We start from the raw sequence: 16,295 nt of genomic DNA, 5'->3' as shown, positions 1-16,295 counted from the left end.
TTGCTATGGTTTGTTGGGGAAGCCGCATTGGCGCCAGCGACACCAACAGACTCAACAAACTGATCAGGAAGGCTGGCTCTGTGATTGGCTGCAAACAGGACACTCTGGAGGCTGTGGTGGAGAGGAGGACACTGAAAAAAATGTTATCCATCATGGAGAATCCTCTCCACCCTCTCCAACTCACACTGGTCAGACAGCGGAGCACCTTCTCCAAAAGGATGCTTCAGCTTCGCTGTCGTAGCAACAGACTCAGGAAAAGTTTCCTGCCACAATCCATCACTTTTTATATTAACTCTCTCACCTCTGCCTGACAGAGAACTCTGCTCTCTCTACTGTTTGTTTTTTGTATATATTATTATTGTTATAGTATATTTTGCATATTTTGTTGTATATATTATAATTGTTTATAGCACACTGTGCACTGTATATATACACTATGTATATATTGGATTCTATTTATGTTATGTACAAAGTTTTTATTTGCTGACCCAAAAATAATTTCCCAGTCTAGGATCATTAAAGTAATTATATTCTATTCTATATAACTACTTATTAATTTTCACATCAGAAACAGGCAAAAAAAAAAATATATTTTATTGTGTAAATGGGCTGACCCAAGCATCCATGTCAAGTTATTTAACATAACAGTAATATAACTTGTTTTTTCACATCAAAAAACGGGAAAGGAAGAGAAAATATATATATATATAAAGAAGATAATTTTTAGTTTTATTAATGGGCTGTAAAATGACTCCGAGACAGCAGGGGGCGCTCTATGCGAGACTACATGTCTGTCAGTTTTACAGACAGTTAGCCTGCTAGCCAACAACAACAAGATCCCGGACAACTAGCGTCATAATTTAACACAACACAAAGGTAAGCCCGTCGATAAATAAAACATGTATAATTAATATACGGACTTAAGACTTAAATTAATCTATGACGCCTGTTGTGTCGTAATTTTAGTTCCAGTTTTTAGGACAATTCCCCCGACCTTTTTGTTTGGCTTAGGTTAGCTGCGAGCTAACTAACCCGATCATCAGTTAGCGGGCGTGCTATCGTCAATCTGCTCGGATTATTTACAGTATTTATATATATTCTTTAAGGTATCACACCTTTTTTATCAATATGGGATATTTTTTTCTGTATGAGATCACTGGTGTTTACTCGTAGTTAAAGTGAAGAGCCATCTCAAAGTATGGTATCATTGATTATGTGTATTAGCAGGTTACCTACCTGCTACTGTCACCGCCTACATCAACTGTCACTCTCAGCCCTTGGCATCGTCTGATACTATTAAAAGCTTAGTTGGTTTACATAACGTAATAGAAATACGTTTAAAAGTAATAGAAAATAACGGCAGTATCATTTCAACCGCAGTATTATATAATTTTACATGTTAACATTATATAAAACATATATATGTGGTTAAAAGAAATGGTAAACAAGAGGCTTGGTGCTGAGCCTTCACCGTGCATGATCATTAGAGCATAATTCTTCCAACGTTTTTCCCCAAACATTTGTCTGAAAATATACATTAACATGAATGCAAAGAATTATTATTATAGTGGAAAAATAAATAAATACATTAACACAACCTTGATGATGGGCTTACTGGCTTCTAGGCAAGGTAACCATGCACAGATACAATTGAGCTGAAGGATTCAATGTGCCTTTATAATGTATGTTAATCATTAACATATGATGCACAAATATGAGAATATGTTAATAATGATCATTGTAATATCTTGGCTTTGTACGCACCTTAAAACGCTGTGTGTACAGGCTTTAGGTCACCCAAGCTGTTGGGCCCAATTTAATGTGCAACTCTATTTCCCTGCTTCGTGTCTCTTTCAGCTAAGGGGTCCTTGGCCTCAAAAACATTGAAGGCTCCTGCATTAGAGCCTTTTGTGTGGGCTCTTTTTTTTTTTTTTTTTAAAGATAATTTTTGGCAGTTTTCAAGCCTTTTATTAGATAGGACAGACGGGAAATGGTGTGAGACAGAGAGGGGGAGACATGTTGCAAAGGGTCAGACTCAAACCCGCGGCCACTGCCTCAAGGACTTTCAGCCTCTTTACATGGGGCAACTGCTCTAACCACTCATCCACCGGCCGCTGTGTGTGCTCCTTTTCTAATAATTTAGTTTTGGAGAAGCATCAATTGAAGTAGTAGTAGTAACCCTAGGGATTGATTGTCTTGCAGTACTTGCAATCTTTACTTGTCCCTTTTGCAACTTTTTTTGCCGAATATCGAAAGTATTGCCACCCTGCAGATTCAAAACTGTCTTCAATTTAAGTTTTTTCCTGAGTCTATTTCTTTGCCTTCCAGACATACTGAGCATACTTAACTCAGTTTCGCTGAGCTCACCTTTTAATGTGATGACCCAAAGGAAAACACCCTGCGTTTGTGCATTTTGTCCCCAGTGCAATAAAGAAATGTAGACGAGTACGGCTAAAGTCTCGAATCAGTTTTCAACTCTCCACTGCATGTAATCAAAATTTCTGTATCATAAAAGTGAGTCCCAAACCTTTATTTTGTCCCTAATTAACAAAGTATTATAAAATGTTCCCAAGTAGATAACGTGTGACCTTTCCAGTAGTCACTTATATATTTAGCTCTTACAATAACACAAACCCTATTAAGAGGGATCGTTAATCGCAGACATAAACAATCCAGTGGCTGAGTTGTCTGCTGTGTGGCTGACTGGTGTAAACATGTTCATATTTGGATATTGAGGCACAATTTGATTGTAACCCTACATAAGTGGCTAAAAGAAATTAGTTGTAAATAGTATTTTGTAGTAGCTTGTTGATTTCTGGGGGTTTTTTTTGTGATGAGTTGAATGTGATGAAGCTTTTTGTAATGTGGACACGATCTAGTGGCACCTTTCCTAAAACATTCAAATGGGGCTGGAAGCATTGACTTGCCTACACCGACAACAGTGTTTGTCACACTTTATGCTCTTTAATGCTATTTGAAAACTCGTGCAACCCTAGTTGGCACTCTGTGAGCTTGTCCTTTACTTTTAGCCAGCACACAATAATCTATTGTTAATAATAATCAAAAATAATAGTAATGAATCTATTGATGTATTGCCTTTTTAATCTGCTGGTTACTCACATATAAACATATAAACCAGAAAAAACATCCAAAGGTTAAAAAGAAGGGTCATTTACACGAAGATGACAACAAAAATGTTTTAACTGGAGAAACAATGACATGCTGGAACTTTTGTTGGTAAGCAGCGACGCTAAAATCATCTGGTAAATTGAGGGGCATGAGACGTTTTATGTTTATGACCAAATTACGGAACAGTATGTGACCATAGTGTAATTAGAGTCATACCTTGCCTTCTGCAGGCTTCAATAACTGGACTACCTTCAGACTGGAGTTTTGCGCCCTGTAGGAGGGTCTGCCCTTCGAGGTCAACACGTCAAGTGTAACTGTTGGCGATGGTGTGAGCCACGGGTGACGAGAGACATTAGATATGCATTGAGGTCTCTCCTCCCTTTAACCTCCCGTGCCTGGCAAAGTGAGGAGGGCTTTAGTGAGGAAGTACAGGGAGGAGGTGAGGCCTGGGTGCTAATGCTTTTTTGCCCGCTCAAATCCCCTTCAATGTAATTGTGGGTCTGCACAAATTCAGGGATGAGAGTGAGGCAAGCCGATCGCTGTAGCAAAATCAATAGTTCATACCTCTCTGAGATTGAGTTTTTAGGAAAGGAGGAGCACCATGACCAAGGGCAGAATATGAAATCACTCCCACAGAGGCCCAACACGTGCCGTGCAATCGATCCCCAGTCCCTGTACCAATTATAGCTTTAAGGTTTGTCTGTGGCTTACTGCAGTCCTCAAAGACCAAAGCTTTGGAAATAGACATTGTGTTCACTGACACTTCGACAAGGGTTGCAATTTTCTCATCCCCCCTGGAAATTGACGTCTGAAATGCCTCCATACCTCCGGTCTTTAATTTGGAGCAAAGATTGATTTCTCTTTTTTGGTCCGGGAGTGAAAAATCTGTAAAAAGCATTGGGTCATAATTAACACCTTATGTATCATACCTCTATCTAATGGATTTTTGTCTTATGGACATATATATGCCTGTTGTTGAGGCCACAAATATCATTTTGATTATATAAACAGTGCTTTGTCGTTAAGTCTAATTCGTCTTCACAGGATTAGTGGGGGATGGTCAAAAAAGCTAACCTGACTCTCGCCGGGTGAATTTCATTCTGCCTTGCTACACTCATCCATCTGGGATCGCTCCATAGGAAAGTGACTTCAAGAGTCTGGGCCTTATCAAAAATCCTTGCATATGATTGGATAAACCACTTGTCCGTCACCTTTATTGACCCACTACTTCAACCACTCACTTCGAAACCAACCCTTGCCGCTGATGAGAGCGACGCAGGGGAAAGCCAAACCCGGTCGGGAGAAGGGTGAAAACATCGTTTCCACCAACAAAAGCCTTCAGAGCCATTCTCTGGTGTAGAAATATTCGCTAGATAAAATAGCAGCATCGATGTTGGCGCCTGCTTCCTTGATGCGAGCCGCCATTGTTGTCTGAATCAGAACAGTCGCTTCTCCGCTACGTCACATCTATAAAACCCCGGCAGGCAGTTCTGATTGGCTCGACCACCTGAAATCACTTTGCTATGGAGCGATCCCAGATGGTTGAGTGGAGCTAGGCGGAGTCAAGGGCGGAATAGAGGCGGAACGAAATTCATCTGGCGAGAGTCAGGTTACAAAAAAGCTATCCTTATTCTTCACTAAGCTTGCGATGATCAAACAGTTCATCGGTTGATTTCCTTTCTCCTACCATCTCCTTGATTTTGAAATGATTTGTGTTTGATAGTTTTGATGTTGCAACCCATAACATTTTAAAAAGCTCTGTCCGCTTAATGACACCAGTAATCGATGGATATTGGTGTTAAGTGTGTAGATTGGTGAAAGTTCAGCTGAAAACTCCTGAGAATCTTTTCACTGTGCTGGTGGTAGTTTTTTGGGGGGGAAACTGAAGTGTCTTTGATCGATCTCCCAGATGTCGGTGTTACAGATTGCAAGTCATTTGAGGGGAGAGAAAAACATTTTCCTGGTTGATTTGGTAACCTTACCGTGGAGTTGGATATGTGCGGCCTGTTGGTGTAGCTCTTCATCTAACAGCTCAATGCAGCTGCTGTTTTTTTCATTACTCCGTTCCAAAATGAAGGCCCATATGTTGTCTGAACAAAAATGCAGAAAATGACCACTGTCTTGATTTCCTTTAGTCACATTTTTGACAAATTATTGCGGCTAGTGCTAACTTCTCTGCCAAATACATTGCGTTTCCTGTGGCGTCTTCTTAGTAAAAGCCATCTCCATGTTTTGATGGTTAAATGCTTTTAATGTGAAGCAGCAACAGAGGGAAACGGTCAGTTTGCATTAGCAGTAACTTACTGCTGCTCTGACACGGGGTAAAGAGTAAATAACAAACTGAGGCTGTTATCGGTGTGATAAAATTGAACTGGATCGTAATCATTACATGCATGCATAGTTTTCTTGAGAATCCACCATGCTTCGGTTGGCAGTCTGAATACATCTTGGGAATGACAGACTCTGCCTCTACAAACTACTACAATATAGAGATTTCTGATTCATAAATGCATTGAATGGCTATTGCAGAAAAAAACATACAACCATGAATAAAATCAAAAATGGAGTTTGATTGAGGAGAACTTTAAGGATTCTAAGGGACTGGGATCTGTGTTTGGTTCTCATTTCAGTTCATGAGTAATTGAGGAGTAAATTGTTGGACTGGGACTGTTTCAGCGTGTCTTCATCAGAGTCCTTCTTTCCAAGAATCTGTATTTGATTTCTCTCTCATGCCTCTCTTTGATTTTCTTTTGTCTCCATCTAACCACTTTTTCTGGCAATTTATCTCTTCGAATGGTTCCACAGACGGGTGGCCCATTTTTCATTTGCCACCTGTTTTTCCATTTGGCTTCTCCATCACTTTACTTTCATTTTCTTTCCCCGTACCCCCTTCCTTTATCTCTGTCTCAGTCCATCCTACCAGTTGCCACTCTTAAAGAATCAAGATTGGTTGGTCCTCCATGCACTGGACTCTTAAAGACTGTGTTGTGTTGACTAGAATTAGTAATGTAATTGGAGCAGCACATGACAAATTCCTCTTAGTACATTGAGATCACATTGGACTAGATATCTGGACTTGAATCACGGTATAATAGATACTCTAAGTGGTAATGATCTGATATACTGAGGGTTTCAAAATCCAGAACATTTTTAAAGTTGGAAACTTTACATGGGAATAAACAGGAATAAACCTGGAATTTACAAAATTGGAGGTTGGCCATAAACAGGGATTTTAAAATACAGTTGGGGTAAATATATTTTAGCATAATCTTGACTAAAACAACCAGATATCAAGATTCCTCTATCACATGCACAGGAGGTTTCTAGAACCCTGGACTATTGAGGCAAACACATATAGAATTGATTGTTGGATAAAATAATTAAAACATGATAAAGTTCTACTTACAAATACATCTGTTGAAATGTAATGTTTTTTAATTGTATTATTTTGCATGGAAGTCTGCCTTATGACAGAACAAAACGTTTACATTTATGTTTGGATATGATACAGTTTGTTTAAATAACCACAATGTCCAGTAAATTCCCTTATTTCCAAAATTCCCCAGCTTAACTTCCCGTGGAAAGATTCAGGGAGGTTTCCAGAAATGTCCGCCCCTTTGCAACCCTAGATTTACTTACACTCATATTTTTTTCCAGTAAAAACCCCTTTGCCTCAAGAATAGGCTTTGACTGTCACTAAGTAGTATCGCTCAGTTCCAGCAGACTGTTTAGTTGGTTATTCATGCTACAAACATCCTGCCTCATCCAAAAAGCCAAACAGCCTCTAAGCAGCATCGCTGTCAAAGCATCACCTTCATTCAGTGTAATCAGCAGCAGCAGAACGTTCAGCTCCCAGCCGCCACAATTGGTTGTGCAGCATTTTGACCTATATTGAATTTATGGATAAAGACATTAAAGGCTGTGGGTGTGAGAGGAAGGTAGAGACGGATGAAGAGTTGGAGGATTGGTGAAATGGGGGGAAAAATGGTATGAACAGTGGAAAAAGATTAACGGTATGATGACCAAAAAAAACCCACGTATTATATAGGAGTGAAAAACATTCTGCAGCCACCAACCTTGCAGCAAAATGAAAAAGCTTTATGAATGGCATTGGATCAAGAAGGTGTCAAACGATGGGTAATTTGTCCTTATCCCCCACAAAAGGTGTACACATTTATCATAATGAGGCACTGACACCACTAGTTTTCACTGCCACTGAAACCCTGTCAGCCCAACTCAAGTGATGTGCATTTTGCAGTGGTGGGCATTGCGGGTGTATTTTTTCCTTCACTGGGTTATTTTCCTGTATGAGTCAGGGAAAAGGATGTCTGTTCATACTGCTGATACATGGTTAATAATTAAATTTCTACAGCAAATCAAATGTGCCATTTTCACTGGGGTGATGTCTTCATGCTCCACAATTTCTCAAGTGCAGTCTTTTTAATCTCCTGCCTTACTCTCTCCAAATTGCTCACTCTCTTTATGGTCACTGCCAGCAGGAGCCTATCCCAGGACACGCTTGATATTTTAATCACAATTATTAAAGAATGATATAGGCTTCTTGTGAGATCTTAATTACTATTTGTGAGTAAAAAGATATTTGAATATATTCATTCATTCAAACATGATAAATAGTGGTGGATTAATCCACTGTGATGTTCTGGTGAATATTTACAACAGCAGCACGATGTATGTGGGAATGACTCCTCCATATCAGCTATATCAGTCTTTAGGGCTGGACAATATGGCCGAAGTCTTCCATCCCGATATACAGTATATCACAATACAGCATGTTTTCTATTAATTAAATTAATAAATAAATAGTCTATATGAAATAACCACATGGTGAAGCCTTTTTTGTGTACTCCTGTGTGAAATAAATGCATGAATTTAGTAGAGTATTTTCTCATTTACAACTTAGGTGCAAAGATATTAATTCAATTTCTGTAACATCAGATTCTCAGAACGGTTTGTGTTAATTATAAATTTAGATGAGGTAATTGTATATCACGATATCTCCATAAATGCTTTTATCACGATACGATTCTATTGAAAGACAATAAATGATCATACTAAATGATCGTCCATACTTTTGCCTACACAGGCAATGCATTATTTGTTTTCATCAGATTTGGTGATAAATGAAATGCAGTATATATTTATACAAAACATGAGTCTTATTTTAATGCGTAGATTTTTATATTTGCGGGATATTTCTGAGTTCCAGATTGAAATGGTGGTCAGAATGCTGCAATCATTTACCTTGTGATTTTAATGAGTTGTCATCGCTTAGTGAAGTGCGTTGTATAAAGCTGTGTTTTCAAGGTTGTTAGTGTGTGTGTGTGTGTGTGTGTGTGTGTGTGTGTGTGTGTGTGTGTGTGTGTGTGTGTGTGTGTGTGTGTGTGTGTGTGTGTGTGTGTGTGTGTGTGTGTGTGTGTGTGTGTGTGTGTGTGTGTGTGTGTGTGTGTGTGTGTGTGTGTGTGTGTGTGTGTGTGTGTGTGTGTGTGTGTGTGTGTGTGTGTGTGTGTGTGTGTGTGTGTGTGTGTGTGTGTGTGGAGGGAAGTGTGTATCACAAATCTGTAAAGCCTCCCCCTGACTGTGTGACTTGAAGGTAATTTGGAAACCTTGGATTTGGACGATGGCTCCCACCCCCACCACCACAGTCCTGGGAGGCAGCTTGTTTATTTACAGTTCATTTTTGAGACTTAATTGCAATTGCAGCGGCTATTGATCTTACAATAGGCATGGGCCATCGATCTTCTGCTGTCCCCCAACGGGTCAGGGACAATTCATCTAGCCACAACACCACAAACCTCAGTAGCAGGCAGTGTGGCTGTGTGAATTAAATGATATTGACTCTTAACTGGATTAATGAAAGATACAGTGCCTGTGTGTTGCATGATGTGCTGTTTTGATCATGTTTTTTTCTGTGCCAGCCTCCTTCTCTCAACTAATCACACTCGCATTGTCTGTTTCTAGGGGGCAAACTGCTTCCATCTGGCGTGTACTGATGCAGATGGACATCAGGAGTGAGCATTGACAAGTGGAAGTGACGGATTCCTTTTCCTCACCCTCTTGCCCCTGACACCTTCTGTCACGCTGGCAATGTCAAGAGTCCCGAGTCCCCCTCCCCCTGCGGAAATGTCCAGCGGGCCCGTGGCCGAGAGCTGGTGTTACACACAGGTAAAATGTCCACTAACACTGTTATCTTTAATTAGTAAATTAAATCAAGTAGTCTGACCTTTACTGAATTTCTATTTGCCACTCCCAGATCAAAGTGGTGAAGTTCTCTTACATGTGGACCATCAACAACTTCAGCTTCTGTCGTGAGGAGATGGGCGAGGTCATAAAGAGCTCCACCTTCTCTTCTGGGGCCAATGACAAGCTGAAATGGTGGGCGCGCAAAGAGAGAGCTGCTCTGTTTCATCATCTAATATCCAGTATTCATAATCTTACTGCAGTGTTCAAGGATCTGGAATGTCTCAGTTAGATTTCCAAGGGGCGCAGACCAAAATGCATCAAGTGCTTGAAACTGCTTGAAGAGATGAATGATATAACACAGAGAAAAGAGATGCATATCTGAGAGACTGAAAACAGCATTTTCTGACATTTCTGCATGAGAAATTACCTTTGATGAAGTTGGTGATTATATATCTGTCGATCTATTAGTTGAGTTAGTTTTCCTTTCGTCTCAAAACATCATGTTGGTTGTTTATAGGACAATAACATCTTATTTAATGTGATGAATAAGTTGTATGGTGCTGCAAAGGCATGAAAATGCACATTGATATGCTTGAAAAGTGCTTGAATTTGAAAAGTGTAGGAACCCTGTTAACTGTTGAACCCTCTACCACCATCAGGTGTTTGCGAGTGAATCCTAAGGGCCTGGATGAGGAGAGCAAAGACTACCTGTCTCTCTACCTGCTGCTGGTCAGCTGTCCGAAAGCTGAGGTGCGCGCCAAGTTCAAGTTCTCCATCCTCAACGCCAAGGGGGAGGAGACCAAAGCCATGGGTGAGACACGTGTGAAGCATGACCTTTTCAACTCAAGATCTAATACCACCTGGGGAGTTTAGTTCACAGCTTTATATTGCATCTTTACTTGGACTTACTTTTTGGTGATTTTTGTGGTTGCCTACAGAAAGCCAGAGAGCATATCGCTTTGTCCAGGGGAAAGACTGGGGCTTTAAGAAGTTCATCCGGAGAGACTTCCTCCTAGATGAGGCCAATGGTCTTCTACCTGACGACAAGCTCACGCTCTTTTGTGAGGTATACCGGCTAGCACTCTTCTTGGCCTATACCTTCTGTCATTGTAATGCATTTCGGAGTATTGAATTTCATTGAATTTCTCTCCCTCAGGTGAGTGTGGTGCAGGACTCGGTCAACATATCTGGGCAGAACACCATGAACATGGTGAAGGTGCCTGACTGCCGGCTAGCAGATGAGCTCGGGGGCCTGTGGGAGAACTCTCGCTTCACAGACTGTTCCCTGTGTGTGGCTGGACAGGAGTTTCAGGCCCACAAAGCCATCCTGGCAGGTACAGAGTCAGACGCGCCCCATGTGATTTCTTTGCTCCTCCAGTTTAAAAAAAATAAACAAAAATGTTTGACAGTTTGTGGGTTCGCTCTCCAACTGTTACTTGATTCCACAATTAACATTTGTGCTGTTGTCCTAATATCTCTCCATATCACCGCTTCCAGCACGTTCCCCTGTATTCAGCGCCATGTTTGAGCATGAGATGGAAGAAAGCAAAAAGGTGAGCCCATGGTAGTAAAGCATTTTTTTTATTCCCATAAATAAATGTGTTTTGTTCCTCAGTGGCTCAACAGCTCACATTTTCCCTGCTGTGTTCAGGGGTTAAAATGAGTGAAGGATTGTGTGCTGTCAAACGGCTGCAGCACAGAGCTGTTTGGTGAAACTGAATGATAGCGCACCTGAAATGAAATTGTCCTGCCGTACTTGGGGGTCAGGATTCATCCTTCACTGACAAAGCTGCAGAAGCAGAGAATTGCTTTTTTTTTTTTTTTTCATTTGTGCACATGTGACTGTAAGAAATTAAATTGCAGGTGAAGCTGCACATATTTCTTTTTTTTTTTTTTTTCAAACCAAGGCCATTTTGGATTTTATGTAACAAACGTTGTAAAGTTTAAAACCTTTCCCTCAGTCATTAATATACTTAAAATGTAGAGTAAAAAATGTTCAAATGATGGTTTAAACATGCAGGAAGTTGTAGAAAAAAGTTCAAATTCTATTATCTCTGGCTCATTCCAACTGTGCTCTTAAATATTATAATAATAAATATATTATATGACTCAGTTAGTAATTAGCTTCAGTAGTTTAATATATAATTATCTAAAATTAATTTAAAAAATGTTTTAAAATCAAAAAAATCTAAAACTAAAATAATAGAGTACAAAGTAAAATATATAATACTGTGAGTCTGCTAAGTAAAAGTAGAATGCGTAAACTGCAATTGCATTTATCTAATATGTATGTATATAATGAAGCCCTTGTTGAAATACCATGAAAAAATCATAAATTCAAATTTCTTAGAATTCTGTCACTAGGAAACAACTCTTTGCTCTAGGAAGCTTTACGAACACAGCCCCAGAATCACAAATAACTGTTCTTTTATGGCGAACAAAACAATTGGAAGGAATTGAACATACTGTAGTTGAAGCTTCATGGTGAAACGCTTAAATCTAACCGCCTCGTTCCTTATATGTTTCTGTCCAGAACCGCGTGGAGATCAACGATGTGGAGCCGGAGGTTTTCAAAGAGATGATGTGCTTCATTTACACAGACAAGGCTCCCAACCTTGACAAGATGGCAGATGACTTGCTGGCAGCCGCTGACAAGGTAATATAACAATACAACTACTGCACTGCTATGTTTTGACATATTGAGACAATGCTACTTGATAGATAGAATCTGTTGTTGTGGGCTATTTGGCTCTGGATATTTTATTTCTACTGATTGTATGGTGTCAATGTCATTAATGCTGCATACTGCACCTGTTACTACATATTCTACACATTCATATTGAGTATTTATATAGCACCTCGACCTGCTTTATAATTTAAAACAATCCCTTTTTACAATATGAGACCTTTAATTAGTTCTACTACTGAACCATCTCATCTCATCTGGTGAACACCGTTAACATAAACAGTAGCTGTTGATTCTGCTGCTAGCATCCCAGCACTGTCCTTTTATCAGCACCACCCACTTTACCATGTCATTTTTGTGTCCAAATACCCATATAATTCTCCTTATACAGCTATGTATCTATCTATGTATAGTTTCCCCTTTATTCTATTTTAGTTCATCTACCTATTATTGTTTATCTATTACTTTCTATACTTATCTGTATGTACAGCTGCAACAAAAGAGTTTCCCTGCTAGGGATCAATAACTCGTATATGTATCTTAGGTGTCTCCTTTCTTGTATTTAAAGTGACGAGAGTTTCATATTATTTTGTTGGCAGCATACACTGTAAGATTTCAGATATTCTGATAGTATAAGGTAATAAGATGGATTAAGTGCCTGGTATCCACGAAACCAATCATCCCAGTAAGCCACCAGGATTTCAAGAAACAGTCTGGTGATTTCACGCTGAACTCCCTCATCTATGAGACCAAATTGGAGACTCGCTGTGTAACACAGTTTCATACTGGATGGACTGACATTTTTGAGCAGTATACCGACTTTGTGTCCTCTCTCTCTTTCAGTATGCTCTTGAGAGACTGAAGGTCATGTGCGAGGACGCGCTGTGCACAAGTCTGTCTGTGGAAAACGCAGCTGAGATCCTCATCTTGGCTGACCTTCACAGCGCCGACCAGCTCAAAACACAGGCCGTCGACTTCATCAACTAGTGAGTTCACACACCATCGCTTATAATTAGATCCACAGCACCTTTTTTTTTTTTTTTACAGGTTCACAGATCATCAAGAGGCCCACTGAACATTTTGTCTCTTCTTTATCTTGGCATCGTTAATGATGGTACCAGCACTCAGTCTCGCCCTCTCGCCTCATCCCTTGGTGTCACTTTTAATAATTTAATTTCACATGTCCTATCATGGAGTGCTCTGTCAGATGTTATTATACCCTGTCGAAGCTTTCAGAGGAATCAGGGCAACCTGACTCCTCACTGGGTCTGTTGTCACCTCATCTGTTGACTCAGATGAAAGAATGTGTCCGTTCTGATGTTCAGCTCACACATATTCCTTCAGATTAGTTAGCGCTATCAACTACACACAATTCATCATTTATATTTATAAAGATGAAACCATTGTTGATCAAAAGTTGATCGTCAGAAAAAGGAATTGGCCCAAATGATGATGATTGATAAACAGTGGAAGTAATTTTTCAAGCAGAAAAGACTGTAGTGTCAGTACTTCAGTTGTGAAGATATGCTAATTTTCTTTGAAGACACTACAAACAACCCATAATGCAACACTCTGTGTAGGAGTTGGTGGTAGTCTAAATTCAATAAGAATATCTGATCTTTTGAACAAATAATCTTGTCCTCGATTATAGAATGACCCCAATCAACAGAATGACGGCGTCCTATAATAATCTTATTTTACGAATCAATTTTCCCTAAATTAATATGTGTTTTTGTTTCCGTCCTCCAGCCATGCTGCAGAGGTGATGGAGACAGCAGGTTGGAAGTCCATGGTGGGGTCTCATCCACACCTGGTGGCTGAAGCTTACCGCTCCCTGGCTTCGGCCCAGTGCCCTTTCCTTGGACCCCCACGCAAGCGCCTCAAACAATCCTAACAGCAAGACGTCTACACTTGTGCATACACACACACACATGCATATTCAAACAAAGACATACAAATTCCCCCCTCACACAGGGACAACCTTAGCCCCTTGCTGTTACCTACTACACTACCCAAAGTCTCCCCCGAATCTGCCCCATCCAAACCTGCTGTATTTAGTCTCTTCTAAAGATGGAGGGAAGAAGAAGAAGGAGGAAGAGGAGGTGGAAGGCAGGAACAGGTGGGCTTGTGAAGTGGATGTTTGTTGTTTACAAAAAAACACAACACGCCTCCCCTTTTCTCCTCAGCCCTGGCTTAGTGAGGTCTGACATTGTGCTCTTTTCCCTGAGTGTGTGAAAGCCGAATCCCTCGACATTCTGTTAGTTTCTACTCTGGAATCCGTTCGGGAGGAAGGACTGAACACAACAACCCAAACAAGAGCCAGATGTCTTGAAATGTGGAGGCTTCAAAGACAAGTGCAGATAAATTGAGTCTTTAACTTCCTGTTTTATCATAAGGCTTCTTTTTGCTCTGTTCTTGGTGTTTGGAGTAGAGCAGCCAGAGAAGCCCCCTAATGGACAAATGGCCCTGTGAGGGACTGTAGAAGAAGAAGAAGTTGGGCCTGTTAGTTATAAACTAGAAGCCCCCCCCCCCCCCCCCCCCCCCCCCCACCACTCAGAAAGACAAACAAGGGCTAGTCAAAAAGCAGATATGGGACAAACTCCTCAGTATTCCTCCCAAAGAAAGTTGGGAAACGTTGCACTAAAGTCACACCCCTCGCCAACCCTTACCAGCAGTAAAGTAGAAATACTGTAGGCAACACACATTGAAGCAAGCTTCATGGACTAAAGACCCAGCTGGACCACCAAGAACAAGTACCCTTTAAGAAGATGTATCAGCAAGTGACAGAAACTCCCATATAGAACTCTGCGTCCGTTTTCATTTTTAAAATAGCCGGGGGGGGGGGGGGGGGGACTGTAAGAGAGGAAGCAGGAAACAGCAATGCACAACTAGATGTCATTCTTGGGGAAATTGTATTTTGTGTTGGGATCTATCTTTGTAGCCTTGGAGAGAAAATAAAACCCAAGGTGTCAACAGATCAAATCAAGCAAGAGACGACAAAATGGAGGGAAAAGGATGTCCAGAAATAACAAAATAACGAGTAATAATTGGGATTCAATCAGGCATGTTAATGTTCTGTTATCATGGATTTCCTATTTGTTTTTTCCCCCCCTCAGAACTGTAATTTCTATTTTTTTCATAGGAATTTGTACAGACTCTAGTGTTTTTGAAGCTGTGTAAACAAAAAGGCTTTTCAACCGTGACATTGGAGGAAAAAAAAGCTGTTTTCTTTGCAGGCATGAAGGGGGACTGAGGGCAAATTAAATTGAAATGAACACGTTTTAATGTTCAGAATAGATCAGAATGTGAAAAAATGCACACCAAGGCATACCACATGAAATACATTTAAAGTTATCATCTGCTAGTGGAAAATGGTAATTGATCGAAGGAACCGTTGTTTTCTTTCCTGTAGATATTGCTGGTTATGAGAAGTGGACACTTAGTTGTTGCCATTTTTTGTTCCCAAAAGATTAAACCACAACTATTTTGTATTGACTGCGATGCAAACTTTGTCTGGTATTATTACGTGTTTGTATTTATTATTTTCAGCTACCACACAAAACAACAGGAATTGATTATGGGACTTAACAGAAACAGGTCACACCTAAGAGAAGATAAAGAGGATTTAGGACAGTGAAAACATTATAAATATAGCGTACACTTCAACTGATTTTTTCCCATGGTTAATTAACATTTAGCTTCTGTTCCTGTCCACAGAAGTGCATTGCTTAGCTTCCATGCCTGTATTTCTGTCTGCTCCTCCATACTCGAACCACACTGCAAACTATCTCTTTTAATGTTTCTTACCCATGTGTTTTTTGCACAATCCAAAACATAAACTCCTTCAAAACACACTGGTGACAGTTGGACTGAAGGCAAAGGACATGCTGTACAGTGCTGGAATGTATGTTATAGTGCACGTTTAAAAAAAAACTTTTACTAATATATTAGCTCATACCATAGACTGTATAGAGTCTTGTCTCTGTGACGTCACCTTCAGGTTCCTGAAGAGTCAAATGAAGCTCTATGAGTGCTTGACTCATAAAGGTGGATGAGCTGTGATGGGCCAAATGAAGCCTACAGTCTGTAGTCTGTTTTATTAAACTTAAATTTAACTGTACACTTGTGGCGGCGGCGGCGGTGTGGTTGTTAGCCCTTGTCGCCTCCCAACCCGGTTTGAATCCTGTGTGGAGTTTGCATGTTCTCCCCGTGTCTGCGTGGGTTCTCTCCGGGTTCTCCGGCTTCCTCCCACAGTCCAAAGACATGCACATGTTAGGTT

The 16,295-nt window shown here is 40.3% G+C and overlaps 1 protein-coding gene across 1 annotated transcript; it reads left to right on the top strand.

The window, feature by feature from the left end:
* Positions 1-814: 814 nt before the first annotated feature.
* LOC310960657 (speckle-type POZ protein) lies at positions 815-15,517 on the top strand. Its single transcript, XM_083932415.1, has 10 exons — positions 815-876; positions 9,109-9,312; positions 9,401-9,522; positions 9,990-10,141; positions 10,269-10,396; positions 10,487-10,664; positions 10,828-10,883; positions 11,864-11,986; positions 12,860-13,002; positions 13,766-15,517. The coding sequence occupies exons 2-10, from the start codon at positions 9,235-9,237 to the stop codon at positions 13,908-13,910; spliced, it is 1,125 nt and encodes a 374-aa protein (XP_083788541.1). The 5' UTR covers positions 815-876; positions 9,109-9,234; the 3' UTR covers positions 13,911-15,517.
* Positions 15,518-16,295: the final 778 nt, after the last annotated feature.

Source organism: Echiichthys vipera (assembly GCF_963691815.1).
Source record: "Echiichthys vipera genome assembly, chromosome: 18".
In the NCBI taxonomy this organism is placed as follows: domain Eukaryota; kingdom Metazoa; phylum Chordata; class Actinopteri; order Perciformes; family Trachinidae; genus Echiichthys; species Echiichthys vipera.
The sequence above is the reverse complement of the archived record's forward strand: the minus strand, read 5'-3'. Positions and strand labels throughout refer to the sequence as shown.